This window comes from Botrytis fragariae, assembly GCF_013461495.1.
Source record: "Botrytis fragariae strain BVB16 chromosome Unknown tig00000045, whole genome shotgun sequence".
Lineage (NCBI taxonomy): Eukaryota > Fungi > Ascomycota > Leotiomycetes > Helotiales > Sclerotiniaceae > Botrytis > Botrytis fragariae.
In genome coordinates, this window is record NW_023500991.1 from 233,749 (window position 1) to 249,469 (window position 15,721).

The 15,721-nt window shown below is 41.1% G+C and overlaps 5 protein-coding genes across 5 annotated transcripts; 3 read left to right on the plus strand and 2 right to left on the minus strand.

Moving 5' to 3' along the window:
* Positions 1–733: 733 nt before the first annotated feature.
* Positions 734–2,690, plus strand: Bfra_003287 (putative cytochrome p450 monooxygenase protein; the record flags this gene model as incomplete). Its single annotated transcript, XM_037333697.1, has 7 exons — positions 734–953; positions 1,010–1,206; positions 1,309–1,433; positions 1,485–1,796; positions 1,851–2,255; positions 2,335–2,485; positions 2,577–2,690. 7 exons carry the CDS (start codon positions 734–736, stop codon positions 2,688–2,690), a joined length of 1,524 nt encoding a protein of 507 aa, XP_037193784.1.
* Positions 2,691–3,470: 780 nt separating this feature from the next.
* On the plus strand, positions 3,471–3,944 carry Bfra_003288 (uncharacterized protein; the record flags this gene model as incomplete). Its single annotated transcript, XM_037333698.1, has 1 exon — positions 3,471–3,944. The coding sequence occupies one exon, from the start codon at positions 3,471–3,473 to the stop codon at positions 3,942–3,944; it is 474 nt and encodes a 157-aa protein (XP_037193785.1).
* A 105-nt stretch (positions 3,945–4,049) lies between these two features.
* On the minus strand, positions 4,050–6,277 carry Bfra_003289 (uncharacterized protein; the record flags this gene model as incomplete). Its single annotated transcript, XM_037333699.1, has 5 exons — positions 4,050–4,183; positions 4,234–4,813; positions 4,864–5,258; positions 5,305–5,419; positions 5,477–6,277. 5 exons carry the CDS (start codon positions 6,275–6,277, stop codon positions 4,050–4,052), a joined length of 2,025 nt encoding a protein of 674 aa, XP_037193786.1.
* A 286-nt stretch (positions 6,278–6,563) lies between these two features.
* Positions 6,564–6,888, minus strand: Bfra_003290 (uncharacterized protein; the record flags this gene model as incomplete). The annotated part of the gene is made up of 2 exons (XM_037333700.1): positions 6,564–6,683; positions 6,736–6,888. 2 exons carry the CDS (start codon positions 6,886–6,888, stop codon positions 6,564–6,566), a joined length of 273 nt encoding a protein of 90 aa, XP_037193787.1.
* A 1,178-nt stretch (positions 6,889–8,066) lies between these two features.
* Positions 8,067–10,969, plus strand: Bfra_003291 (putative glycoside hydrolase family 31 protein; the record flags this gene model as incomplete). The annotated part of the gene is made up of 3 exons (XM_037333701.1): positions 8,067–8,322; positions 8,371–9,107; positions 9,155–10,969. 3 exons carry the CDS (start codon positions 8,067–8,069, stop codon positions 10,967–10,969), a joined length of 2,808 nt encoding a protein of 935 aa, XP_037193788.1.
* Between the last annotated feature and the right edge of the window lie 4,752 nt (positions 10,970–15,721).

Genomic DNA, 15,721 nt, shown 5'->3' on the forward strand with positions numbered 1-15,721 from the left:
TTGCGGGTAACAACATTAAATGACAACGTATCACCGTTTATCGTACACACTTTGTACTGGCCATCTTTCAAATATGGCAGAATTGATTGGTTGAACATTGATTTATCATCAAACCGCGATTCAGTCAAATGTCCAATATCTCGGCGTCGTGCATATGCAATTTTAACCAGCATATGCAGTCATGCTTCTTCGAGAGGTAACTGGTTGAAATTTTGGCAGCCCCCCATCTAAGTGCAAAATGATGGGAGCCGAGCGATTGCAAATTGGTGACGAGCATATTTTATCATCTCATCGAGTCATTATTTTCATGGTCCTGTTTGTCCGTTGCATTTTGCAGATTGCAGATGGTCGTCTATCTGACAATATCCATGAGGGGTAAAATGCAGATTACTCCTATCTTGGCAAGTGCCCTGATAGATTGTATTGCCGCCTTCGGTACTTGACATGTTGATTATCAAAATGGCGCATTGCACTGTTCAAATAAAAGAGCAATCTCACCATGTCACCACTCATGAGCCTACCAGATTGGTTCCTATCGATTGACCCGGACGGTACACACCTAACAAATATGCATCATTCCCTTGAGGGGACATGCCTCGGAAGCATCTCTCGGTGGAGTACTCGGTTGAAGATTATATCCTCGGTGTTTGCAAATACATCTATATAATGGACAGTTTCTATTGTGCGATGTAATACGATGTTTAATGCTATCTGCAATCATCATTTAGTCAAGATGCTTCTCTCCAGTATCAATATTTACCCAACGTTGAATTTTTTAGTCCTCACAATAGTTACTTCTATTGCCTATCGTATAATTTACAATTTATACTTTCATCCTTTGGCAAAGTTCCGTGGGCCATGGTATTCCTCTTGCTTTTCTCTCCCTCTAGCGATTATCTCGGTAAAAAGATGGGAACATCAATGGGTAGATGGTCTGATCGAGAAATATGGAAGTATGCCAAGCTTTCAGATAACAACGATAGCTATAAATTGGGCTAATAGTTCTCAGGAGATGCACCAATTCGTGTTGCCCCTGAAATGCTCCTCTTTCCACGACCATCCGCGTTGAAAGAGATATATTGGGACCGAAGTCTTAACGAAAAGTCCACTTTCTATGGTACTGGTCTCTTTGGTCCGCCGAACGCATTCTCTACCCTTCCATCTGTTGCGCACATACCTTTAAGGAAAGCGCTGGGGGCTGCACCGGTAAGTTTTAAACCCATTGTTATGGAAATGCCTGGACGATATTTTTCTCTGCTCCAACTTATTAGGGAGCTTTTTCCACCGTCGCTAACATGAAATCTGCAGTGGGCACTCGGAGAATTACGGAAAGATTGGGAGAAGAGCATGGATGATCAAATACTCCTTTTTACTAAGATTATGACGGAGAAGGCAAATGCAGGTGAAACAGTTGATCTCTCTGATAAGGTAGCGTAAGTTATCCATTGTCTTACCTTCTCAAAATAAAAGCTTACTCTTTACAGAGAGTTCGCGGCCGATTTTATGACGGTGTTCTCATTTGGTCAACCATGGGGCTTCGTGAAAAATAGTCGAGATGAACGAGACTTACTCCACCACTGGAGAGAATCCCTTGATTTCGTTGGCTTTGTGGCCAGATTCACCTTGTTTCGAAAATACATCATAAATCTTCCAGGGGTTGCATCATGGTTATTACCCGAGCCCAGCAGTAAACGTGGTGTAGGATATCTAATTTATGAAGCCGATCGTGCCATCACGCAGCGTGAATATGAGACATCTCAGGGCGTATATCCAGAGAAGCCTGACTTTTTACAACAGTGAGTATTTTGATCTCAAATTTGGGCCAGTGAGAATTGCACTAAGTTTTGCAGTTGTCTCGACGCAAGAATCAATGACGAACCACTTACTCCCCTACAAAAACGTTCCCACGTGACCCTTCTCATCCAAGCCGGCGCTGACACTACCGCTACTGCCCTCGGCGCCATTATTCGTTTCCTAGCTATAACGCCCGGCTGTTACGATAAAGCGCTGGCTCAAATTCGTGAAGCTGAATCGCAGAATTTGCTTTCAACGCCAATCCAGGATGAAGAAGTGCGAGCTCATCTTCCATATCTAATCGGTGCTGTCAAAGAAGGTATGCGTTTAAGCCCCAGCGTAACTAACTGGCTTCCGAGGATCGTTCCACCAGAAGGGAAGATGATCAATGGATTTTTTGTGCCAGGGGGGATGGATATTACGAGTCAAGCTATGGTCGTACAAAGGGATCCGATTTTGTTGTAAGGTTCCTGCTCTTTTGCCTTCCCTCCGTTCTCTCTTCTTTTTTCCTTGTGTCTCTTTCTCGCTGACATAAAAAAGCGGCCCCGACCCAGATGCATTTAGGCCAGAGCGCTGGATGGATGGTAAAGATGTGGACTTGGAACATGGTATGTTCCTTTTTGGAGTGGGGCCAAGAGTTTGCTTGGGAAAAGAGATTGCTTTGATGGAAACCTACAAGTTAATATCCGAGGTGAGTGATTCGATTCTTTTGGTTATTAGAATCCTCGTAATCTGAGAGTTGGGAGAGTAGTGGATAGGATGAACTAACATACTCTCTAAAGATCGTCCGACGTTTCGATATCGAAGTCTTCAAGGAGGGAATATATACTTCCGCGGGTGGAATAACATACAACAAGGATTTCATCGTGAAAATGCATCCACGGACAGTGGATTGATCGAATTTTTCTCCGAGCGATTGGGAAACTTGACGACCAGAACTCTGAGCTTGGAATGATTTCCTGCATGCTGTGGTTGGGGGGCTATATCTAGCTGATTGGAGCTTTTTATCTCAGCCCATCTTTCCTTTCATCTCTATCAAGGGCGGGGAAAGAGTGATTAGTGGAATTGCATGACTGATTTTCCTGGGATAACGAATTAAATATATTAAGAATTTCACCAGTGTATAGCTTAATCAATTCTACATCACGCCCTGGCTTTTAGAAAAAATAATCCAGCCAGCTATGTCACCTTTTGTTTGCATACGAGGACAATGACACAGTGATTGTATCAAAAGGCTTCCGAAATTTCAAGAAATTAGTTTTCAATATATGATTCTATGAATCTGGTTTAGGAGAGTTCAAAGATGCAATAAGATTATCTACTCTCGGGAAATATTTTACCAGAAACCATCGAGGCCGGTTCATGAACTTCCTCACTGCGCCCCAATATTTAACAATGCTTCACCACAACAATTTCACAGCACTAGCATATCACAAAATTTTCTTGACTGCACACGTTACACAATCGAAGCTTTGGATGTGGTAAGTTTGATTGCACTGAAGATCTGAGTACGGTTTAGCCAAATTGGCAGATAATTGGTATTCACATATTTGGGTAAACTCCAAAGCGATCAATATCTACTCGATCCATAGAATTTTTTATCCTCCGTTTCGTTTCTCATTTCTGCACTTCTATTTATTCTACAATACTAGTAGAATCCACCGGCTACGTCTAGCATGGTAGCAAGTATTCCTAGCCCAACAATGCCAGATAGCGAGGCACCATGCACTTATTCTAGTGGAATTGATTGTGCAGTTGATTTGATTCTCGCTTCAGAAATAAGTGCAATTCCAGCTACAAAAGCGATGATTATGTCGGCGAAAATAATAATGTCGACACAGTTCGCCACCAATGATAAATTGATTCAAGCTGGTACTGGTAGTGCATCAACGACCGAAACCGCCCAAAAGCATGATCATCAATTGACGAGGGAAGAAAGAATAGTTGATGCTATATGCGAGCCCGTGGCTTTCAATTGTTTAATCGGCACGATGCTCATTGTTTCCTATCGGCGAGGAATACGAGCAAGAGGTTTGAAGAGGAGCTCTCAAGGATACAGTAATGCGGAGCTGAAATCTAGACCACGTCAATCACATTTCGCGAAAATAGACGACCCAAGAATGTACCAGAATTGGGGATTACAAATGTGAATGAGCTTCCAGCTAGTTGTAGCGCGAGTATCCCCACAAAATTGGAGGGGGGAGGCATTTTTCCATGATATTATTCAAGGTCGATGCAGGCGCCGGCAAGAGTTCTCAACCCTTGGGCTGTTTTCGAACTTTGAGCGGCTTCGATTGTTTCTTCGCTATTCGTTCTCTCTCTTTCTCAGCTGGATCGACAATCAAAGTCTTGAACACATCATCATCCCTATGAGTTAGCTTCTTTTCACCTACATCATTGTTAGTGATGCCTCAAATCAGGATTGTGGGGACCGTTTACAAAATTCCGTATATGCAATCTTAAGTTCCGAGAAAGTATTCGCAAGCATGGGAGCATCTGGGGCTACTCTTCCGGCAGCTTCAGCTTCCCATTCCGTGGCCAGTGGTGTATTGTCGCCTCTGCAAAGAGTGCTGAATGCCACAGCCAATTGCTTATACATGAAACCACATTGTTCGGATCGTTTTTGAGGATCTGTTTTCCCAGGGTGAATGCAATTTTTCAGGTCTTCGTCTGTCTTGCATCTTGGAAGATTAGACCTCAACTCGATTCGTACGACTCGTTCCCGATAGAAAAGCATCAGTCTTAACAAACATATACCGGCAATAATACGCGTTTGTTTGTTGCTTGCAGACTTCTTGCAGAGATTTTCAATTTCGGAAAAGAAATATTTTTCAGCTTCCTCGAGACCCTCGGAGGCTTTAAGGCGGACTTGTTCACGGACGGTATCTGGAGAGAAAGTGTCATTGATTGTGTTGACTACATCAAGCTGGCCATGGGGATGGCAATGGATATTTGCCACTCCGTAGAAAACAAGGCTATTTAAGCTCGTGATTCTGAATGCAGCATTGCATAGGCATGCCTGTTATTGGTCAATCAATATCCAAATTTTCATAGAACAATACAACTCACCAGATGCGACCCAAAATATTGTTTGCAATAGATGTAGAGAAATTTATCCAAGATGTGTGTTATTTTACCAGAATGGCTCTCGGGAGAAGATAAAAGGATTTCCCTGCCGAAGAAATCTAGTTCGTCAACAGTAGGCAGTGAGTCTGGGACAACTAGATATGTCTTATCTCGCAACGACTTGTGTGTTATGTAAACACCATTCATTTTTGTCAAGCTTCTCCACCGGCAGAAATCCTCAGATCTACAAACCATCACTTTACAGGGAAGTGAGCGACATGGAAAGTTTGCCATGGAACAGTCGGCACGAAGTTCGACCTTTGCCATATGACCTTCAAGTGCACTGAGTAGCTGATATACTTGCGCTTTCCCAGATGTGAGCAATCTGGTTTGAACATCTATGCTAAGTCAGTATTTAGAAGAGTATCTTTGGGTGGTTCTGACTACCTGTAACTCCAAGGTACACATCTTTCAATTTATGTCGGATGCAAATTTGTCGAGCCATAAGTGGATCACCAGCCAACTTGAAGCATCGATCACAAACGCCATCAGATGTACACTGCAATATTAGATCCTTGCTCCGGTGATGAATATAGATATAATTAACTGAACATACCTCGACTTTACGAGCTCGACAACTTTGACACGCTCCAGCTTGTCTAACCAAATGGACTTTCAACTTTTCCCTTCGATTGAACTCTTTTCTCTTTCTCTTCGGCGCTTTTACTCCACTGTGAAAATTTATCAAACAGTCTTCCATATTTTGAGGAGTTCCCACAGCTATGTCATGAAGGGATGAAGTTGCTTGATCCTCAGCGATAGGGGGTTCTATCCGAGGCTCTGATGGTACCGATTCGGGCACCTCATTTTGAACCTCGTCAATTGGCGAATCTCTTTCAGATGCACCACTATTCAGGCATGTATTCTCAGAATACATCCGAACTCTAGGTTGAAGAGGCTCACAAGGTAAGTGCGGCTCTGTAAATAAAGTGTCTTCAAAAGAGGGGTAAAGTATCGATTCGGGTGACTCAAGAAATGATGTAAGCCACCCGTCAGACTCGAGATTTGGAAGATGACCACCAAGAGTATTGTAACTATTGAGAGAGAAATCAATCGCAGCTGGCTCCGGAAAGTAAGTGCTTGAAGAGTTATTGTTAGCCGTATCAAATGCCCAAGGACCATTGCCTGGCTCTACAACGGATTGAGGTGGAAGGACCGAGTCCACCATTTGCCATTGAGAATTGATATCTAGATTATCCTGTAAGAATGTATCCATATCAAAAGTAGAATCTGGAAACGTCATAAATGACTCCAGCTCCTCGTTCGTGATGGTTTTCTCCTCAAAAGATAATTCTCCAGCATCGTGTGGGCCTTGGATCGTCATCCGGGGTAATTTTCCATTGATGCGTGACTCCATTATGCAGGATTCTGAGTCTGCTTTGCATGAATATGCGGGTGGCAGGAGACGATAGTCACAATTGCTAAGATAGTCTAGCCTCCGAACTGGATAGCTGCGAGATGATCTTAGTTTTTATATCACTAAAATGTGAATGGTCTTTCGAATCTCAAAAGAACATTGCTTCGATCAGGAGTTAGTGGGGCGAAAATTTTATCTGACTACACCCGTGATTATGCGGAAAAGTGTACCGAAATAATGCCGTTGAAGCCGACAGCTACAAACAAAACCAGTGTAGAGTATTCTTCTACAATGTTAGAAGATCGAATCGAGTAGAAGTGTTTTCTTCCGGGTCAATGAAATGAGCGGTGGCAAGAATACAATGAACGATTATTAATGGGTATCGACCATAACTCGGATGTTCCGGCTGCGTCGGATATATCGGTTCATATACGGACCGGCAAATGAGTTCTACTTACCCGATCGAATATCGGAATGCCCGGGAGTCTATAGACACCGTCGCAAAGCTGTTCATGTTCGATAAAGGAATTTGAAGTCCTCGATGTAACGAAACCATGAAATGGTCTAGTTCTGGCAGTATTCGTGCTCTCAAAAGGAACACTATAGACCATTCGTTGAGGCTACAACTATAGCACGACTACATGCGAGTGCAGCGGAACTCAAGGCGAACGGGATGCTTCTGAGGGCCAACAGAGATGTAAACTCATTAAGATTCAAACAGAACAGTGTCAACAAGGAAGTAGACTATGCACCTTAACCCCGTTTTTGAACATATCCGGCCATGAGAACAAATTCATAGATTCAGAAAGTTTTGAGGGACAAATTAAAGTTTTTAATGGTCTTCATGTAAGTTCCGGGGAAGTTAGTAGATTAGCTGAGAAGTGGTCTCAGATGGAACTCAACCGAGAATGGACTCAACCGTCGGATCATGATAGCGGGCAGACGACACATGCCAAGACTCTGGTCATATGACTTTTGTCCGAAGAAACACCGACGAACACATGACATGATACGAGAACCCTCACGTTACATGCCTACGCCGGTAGACCTTCCCCGTACAACATCTCAATCTTTGAACAGCCTGGATGCCAAGCGGTGAAATTTTCCATGTTGCATTCACAATTCTCATGCGTATAGGAGCGCATATGAAGCACATACGTATCCGATATCACTGGCTGCTTGCTAACCTTTTCACGGGCGTCGACAATCAATCCCGACCAGTGCAGGTGAGAATTGACCAGGCGTTACCTTGTGCCCCCTCATCTCTCAAAGGATTCACTTCCATGACATTAGCAAAATAGTGTCATTGTGGGGTAGTGCCTAGCGAGGGACCAAGAAGACCCGTCATCTTTCATGCAGAATTCGCGGGGATGAAGACAAAATGAGGGGTAAATTGTGTAAATCGGCCCGTTCAATTTTACGCATTGCTTCTTTCAATAGTAAATCTAAACTAAGACTTATTTTGACGGCCAACGGCCGAGAATAAGTGTACTAAAGTATTTTCGTCTCTAGCGGTCTTCGTCGTCTTCGCCTATCAAAAAACTATCGAGATGCGATTCACCCTAAGACCTGCATACACAATAGCGTTCTAGGAATTATCACTTGCAAGTCAAAATTTGTTGTCAACCTGTCTCATGCACGGTCACATCCGTATACATGCAAGATTCCATGCCGATCACAGGTGAACTTCCTACTTTGAATTTGCCCCTTAATCCCCCGTCCAGATCTACGGAGTATAAGAAGTGGCGGACGTTTGGAAAAATCAACCAATATCGCCAAGTTAATCAACATGGTCAAGACCATACTTTTCTGGCTGTTTTTTACAGCAAGAGCTGTTTCAGCAGCAAATATTGACTTCTTACGCCGTGATATAAGCCACCATACTAATGCCACACTTCCTCTCTCGAAATGTCCAGGTTACAAAGCTTCTAATGTCAAAACAACAGGATCAACCCTTTCCGCAGACCTGACCCTGGCTGGACCTGCTTGCGACACTTACGGTACCGACTTGAAAGGTCTATCCTTAAAAGTGGTATATGAAACAGGTCGGCAAGCTTCACCTCAAGACTTCTATTCTTGCTAACTAGTGCTAGATGATCGCATACATGTGCTGATTCAAGATCCTGCCAATGTTGTGTACCAAGTTCCTGAATCAGTCTTCCCTCGCCCTACTGGATCGTCAGCCAATTCCAAGGATGCCAATATCAAATTCCATTATGTCAGCTCTCCATTCTCATTTTCAATCACACGAGCAAAGACAGACGAGGTCTTGTTCGACACTTCCGCTGCAAGTCTTGTATTCGAATCGCAATACTTGAGATTGAGAACGAAATTACCGTCCAACCCAAATCTATATGGTCTCGGCGAGCATTCCGATGCATTCCGTTTAAACACTACAGATTATATCCGCACGCTGTGGTCTCGTGACGCCTATGGAACTCCTGCAGGTAGCAATTTATACGGAAACCACCCGGTATATTTTGAACATAGAACTGGTGGTACTCATGGAGTGTTTTTTATGAATTCAAATGGTATGGATATTATGATCAACAATACAAATGGGAAAAATCAGTATCTTGAGTATAACACTCTCGGGGGTGTTTTAGACTTTTACTTTCTAGCCGGACCCGATCCAATTGTTCTATCTCAGCAGTATTCAGAGCTTGTTGGCTTACCCGCAATGATGCCTTATTGGGGTTTTGGGTTTCACAATTGTCGTTATGGTTATCAGGATGCTTTTGCAGTCGCAGAAGTTATCTACAACTATTCGAAGGCAGAAATCCCTCTTGAAGTTATGTGGACAGATATTGATTATATGGATGCAAGAAAGGTAAGGAGTATACTATGCTTGAAACATACATAACTAATTCTTGAAAGACCTTCACTCTCGATCCTGAGCGTTTTTCATTGGATATGATGCAAGACATCAATCACTATCTCCACAATCATGATCAAAAGCAAATCCTCATGGTCGATCCCGCGGTTGCATATCAAGACAATACTGCTTACGATCGTGGAGCTGTCGATGATATTTTTCTCAAGCGAAATAATGGATCTTTCTGGCTTGGGGTCGTATGGCCTGGAGTTACTGTATTCCCAGATTGGTTTTCCAAAAACGTCGTAAGCTGGTGGAACAATGAGTTTTCTACATTCTTCGATCCAACGACTGGCGTTGACATTGATGGACTTTGGATCGATATGAATGAACCATCAAATTTCCCATGTTACTTCCCATGCGATAATCCATACGCATCAGCAGTAGGATTTCCTCCTGATCCACCTGCAGTCAGAACACCACCTCGTGTATTACCTGGATTCCCCTGCGCATTCCAGCCTTCTGGTACAACCAATTGTACAGATCCAAGCAGCAGACGATCAATTACTAGCAGAGATCCTAAGATTGTCTTGCCGGCTCAAGCAAATCCCTTAAAACGAGCATCAGGGGCACAGCAAGGTTTGCCCGGGCGCGATTTACTTTACCCCGGATACGCAATTCATAACGCTGCAGCGTACCTTCCTTCCTGGAACGCCGCCGAAGGAGGAATTTCCAACCAAACTATCAATACAGATGTAATTCACGAAAATGGTCTCGCTATGTACGACACTCATAATCTTTACGGAACCATGATGTCGACCGCTTCCTATGACGCAATGGCAAACCGCCGGCCGGAAGATCGTCCTTTGATCATTACACGCAGCACATTCGCCGGTGCGGGTACCAAAGTAGGCCATTGGCTTGGAGACAATTTCAGTGACTGGCTCCACTACCGTATGTCTATCCGTGGCATGTTAGCTTTTGCATCTATATATCAAATTCCCATGGTCGGCGCCGATGTATGCGGATTTGCGGAAGATACTAATGAGGAACTGTGTGCTCGCTGGGCTATGCTCGGTGCTTTTACCCCATTCTACCGTAATCACAACAGTTATCCTCCAGTCATTAGCCAGGAATTCTATCTCTGGCCTGCCGTCACCGAAGCAGCTAAGAAAGCGATCGATATACGGTATCGATTGATAGATTACCTATACACATCTTTGTATCGACAATCTGTTGATGGAACGCCACTTATCAATCCTATGTTTTACATTTATCCATCTGATCCTGCCACCTTTGGATTGGAAACACAATATTTCTACGGGCCTGGAATTCTTGTTAGTCCAGTCATGGAAGGTAGTTCTACGACTGTGGATTTGTATCTTCCAAAGGACATATACTATGACTTCTACACGCATGCTCTAGTGACTGGCCATGCAAACACAATTCAAATTACCGATCAAAATATCACTGATATACCCCTTCATTATCGCGGTGGAGTCATCGTTCCTCAACGTATCGAAAGCGGAATGACGACCACAGAAGTCAGGAAGCAAAACTTTGAGATTATTGTTCCAGTTGGTGCTGATGGAACAGCAAAAGGAGAATTATATCTAGATGATGGAGTAAGTATTGTGCAAGAAGGATATTCATTGATTGAATTCTATTGGGATGGAAAAACTTTTGATGTATCTGGACATTTTGGGTACGATGCTGGGGTGAGTATCGAGAGGGTTGTCTTCTTGGGATTGGCCAGTAGCGCGAGTGGCAATGGAAAGCAATATAGTACAAACGTGAACTCCCAGGTCAGTTCTCAAGGCGATATAGTTGTGAAGGTTGCAAAGGAATTAAGTGGGGGATTTTCAATCGCAGTTTAAGGTGAAAGATGAGAATACGAGGGTCTCGGTGATGCTGAGTGAAGAGATGGCAAACGGCGGTACATAATTTTAGCACATAATAATACAAAACAGCTTGTTATTGCAACTGATTTCAATGGAAATGAGTTCCGGATATTCTGATGGCGAAGTTTCATTTATCACACTGTACAAGAGGAGAAATAGCTCTCTGCATACAGCGTCCGCGTTTCGTCAGATGACGAAGGTTTTATCTCGGGAGTTTATTGCCGGATCTTACTAAGATCTTAATCGTTATCAAGAAGCCCGGTTCACAAACAGTATTACTTACACCCACTGAATAGTCGGAAGATAGCTTGGGGTTACATCTTGAATTCCAAAGTTTCCGCAAAATTACAGGGCTGGGCACTGGGTAGAGTATATTCGGGGTAAACCGGGGTATAACCCAACCAATATTATATTTAGTTTTATTTTTATAAAGTAAGTGTTGGTTTGAGAAGGACACGGAAGATATAGTACCTACGAACTGTAGGTCCTAAATGTCTATGCTGTATTCTGTCTAAAGAGCTAGCTATGTACAGGAAGTAGTAGGTCTTATATAGATGTTGGTTCGAGAAGGATACGAAAGACGTAGCACCCACGTATTGTAGGTCCTGTATGTCTAATTGTATTTTATCTAAAGAGCTAGCTATATAGGAAAGTAGTAGGCTTTATATAGGCATTATTGAAAAAACTAGTTTCTTTTGCTTTCACTTAATTCCTTTGATATAGTAACCATTGTATTGAAGTCATTCCTTTGAAGTGAATACCCTGTTTATATACTCAGAGCTCTCTTTTATGATCTTCAATATATATAACCGAAAAAGAAATTCGTAAAATTATAAAAATCCTTAATCCCTTTTTATTTATTTCATTACCTTAATTTCAATCTTATTTGTATTAATTAAATCAGTGAGGGCTTGGTATAGTTTTCTTTTTGTTATTGTATTGGCTGGATTAGTTGGACTATTGATCTATATAACTTCGACAATCTCTCTTCTCTTGTAGGATTGGTGTAGTGCCATGATATCGATTATTAGTCTCTTTTCACTGGTTGTGTCTAACTTGGTGAGCAAGTCATACAACGACTTTGAATCAGTGCATAAAACTAATTGTTGTAGAAACGTCGATCTGTAAGGAATGCCTCAGCAGGTGTACCTTGTCTCGGAAATGCCTTTCGATAGGAGTCGATAGTTTGCTTAATCTGGTTAATGAGATCCGAGACGCTTGAACGGGGGTTGCATATCGCAGAGTGGCATTCCGGAACACCATCGCACGCGGACAAAATCTTAATGTAGTATGATTGAGGGTCGCGCATGGTCGGGGGAATAGTATGCTGGAGGAAGCGTAAATCCTTGATCATTGTATTAAACACCTCTTGAAGATCTGTACCAGGGTTGTTCTCGATATAGGCTTTGAAAGAGACATTGTTCCATTTGAGAAGCATATTTCGTTGATGTTCAGGTCCTTCGAAATTGTTGACCATCATCTCGCACAATCCTTGATACGTATCAGGAAGATTGCTTAGGTTGGCTTGATAGTAATCTCTGGCCGCACCTGAGAGCATGATTGGGAAGGCCGTCGTAGTCATCTCGGATGGTACAAATACTCTGCGGCAGTGTTCCCCGAATATGGAGATCTTCAAATCAAAAGAATCATCAATGCCTTTATATCTGTCGTCAACTCTATAGATCTTTGAGAGATCGACAAGACAGCGGCTCTGATTGCGTTGATCGTTGCTCTGATCGTTCTTGTGATTGGGGTGATCAGAATGATTATGATTCCTACCACCTCTGCCACCATTACCACCTCTACCACCGTCACCACCTCTACCACCGCCCCAATCGTTCCCGTCATCAGAACCATCCGAGTCGTCATCACCATCACCAGGTGATCCTGCAGGGGCGTCTACCAGCGGATCTTTACTGGATCCCGGTAAAGCTACGTGTGGAACTCGTACATCCCTAGAACCATGGGATGAGGGTGGTTCTCCGCGTACGTCGAAAGGAGTAGTTGGGCTACCTATAACTTTGCCAGATTTCGGCAAAGTTAGGTGACCAGCTGGGCCACCATCCAGAGGCCTGACAGGGGGTTGGCAGGAGGCTCGGCTTGTGGTTTTGTACCGAGTCCGACGGGAAGATTGGCCCATTTCGCGGATACGAATGGTTGTGTCTCATCAGTCTGGTATTCCAGAAGTTGTTCCTTAGTCCAATCATGGTGTCTTTTGCGCAAGAACACCTCCATAAGAGCATCCTCGATGCTCATACTGAGATCAACGTACACCCCATAACATCGCAGAACTCTGCGAAAGTCACAAAGCGTCAACTTATCAGCACTCTTGATCCAGGATCGTCGAATGCTCTCGAAATCGCATGCAACTACCTCCTGAAGGGATGCATCAGTGACTCCTGCTTTTAAGTATGCAGCACTCCTGAATTGAAAATAGCCATCAATGTGATGCTCTGTTGCAAGTCTAAACGTGAATCCTTTGTAGAACTGTTTGGCCACAAAGAGGTCCTTTGGGAAGGAATAATCCTGGGATTCCCCTTTGAACTTCGTATCTCTTGGGTTCTCCTTTTCCTTATTCTGGGAGCTTTAGTTTCTGGAAACATAGCTGTGTCGGAAGGAGGGTGAGGAGGAGCACTACTCATTTCTTCGTAAAGATCGTACTTGTCGTCTTGTAGTGGATCGGTACTGGCAGTGTCGTTGTAGGCTCCTGTGATTGTAGGTATAGGTTGATCAGGCTGCTTGCCAGCTTGTTTAGAGCTAGCATTGTACATTGTTGTCCGGGATGTCATGGTGTTGACGATGGGAATAAAAGAGTAAGGGTAAGAAAGGTAAGAAGGTTTTTCGAATAATTAGTTAAGTAATTTGTGATATCACTAATTAGTGTTGGTTCGAGAAGGATACGAAAGACGTAGCACCCATGTATTATAGGTCCTGTATGTTTAATTGTATTCTATCTAAAGAGCTAGCTATATAGGAAAGTAATAGGCCTTATATAGGCACTACTGAAAGAGCTAGTCTCTTTCGCTTTCGCTTAATTCCTTTGATATAGTGACCATTGTATTGAAGTCATTCATCTGAAGTGAATACCCTGTTCACACAATGGACCTACTGAAAAAGCTAGTCTCTTTCGCTTTTGCTTAGGGCTTGTAATACAGTAGCTAATGAATTGAAGCTATTCACTGTATGATCAACGTTCATACGATCAACGTTCATACAGTAAGGTAATCATTTTATAGATTATTTGGGTATCTGGGGTACTTACAGGGTATATAGTATATATTGTGAATATTTGAGAGTATATTTGAGAGATTATAGGTATTATAGAATAATAGGTTTTTATTTAAATTATAATATAATTTTGAAATCAAATAAGGAAAAAATAAAGATATATTATTTGCTTATTCTAAAATAACTATCAATAGCTTTTATATAGTTTCTTTAAAAGCTTTATCTCTATTATTAATATAATTATTTAAAGAAAAAGAAACTTATTGGTACGCTAAGACTAGTACACCTGCGTACATAGATACATATATAGCCTCTCCGTAGTATAAATGAGAACTTCGTCCTTCTTTTATACTATTCTCGTACTACTTATAAAATAATATATTAAATAGAATAATATAAATTTTTAATAGTATAATTCAAATAGTATAAACTGATATTTTTGATTCTATTATATAATTAGGAATAATCTCCTTTTTAGATAATAACTATAGAATGATTATATAATATTTATTTGTGAATATCTCAAATACCCAGATTATTTGGTGAATATATACCTTGTAAAAGCTTACAGGGTAGAGTATACTACCCTGTGAGGCCAGATACCCCGGGTAGGGTACGGGTGTCTAGCCCTGCAAAATTGCTCAGGGTAGCTAGTAACATGACTCATTATCAAATACAACAGCCTAAACAGAGAATGACACTAAACGACTATCATTACTAACTCGAGTGATTACTTGGTTATCAACTATAGTTACCATATACTTCTATTAGCTGAAACTCTATAAAACGCGTCTTTTCATATGTTATATTTTTATAATTATATTTTATTATTTTAATAATACTTTTAATTTATATTATACAATATATTAGAGATATACAAAATGATTCTTATAAATATCTTATTCTATATATATACAATAAAATAATTAGCAAAATAGAGAAAGACCTCAGTTTTTATTGAATTATAAAGAACCTCAAACTCTTTTACAAAACCATATAATACACTTTCTTACAAAATCTAATACATAACGATAGCATATACCTACCACACACCAATTGATTTAAATCATATACTAAACAAAACAAATAAATACTATTACAATATATACAATTATTTTCGAAAGCTATATATAAATAGATTATTTAAGAAATTAGATTTAATTATAATATTAAAACTATTAAAAGGATTTTGATTAAATATAATATAGCTAATTAAAGATATAAAAAAAGACTAAAGCTTATATTAGTATATATTACTAAACAAATTAAATAATATTTAGTTTATAGAGAATTAATAATTAAAGAATAAAGTCTAATTGTATAATCAAATAAATACTTTATAAAACAAGGAAGAGAAAAAAGATTAGAATAATGTTTTTATATTAGTTTTCAGAAATAGAATTTAGAAATAATCGAAATATATAATACAAATAAGAATATAAAGATTATATATTAGAAAAGCTTTTAGAATATTAGAAAAAGTAATCTATATATAATGAA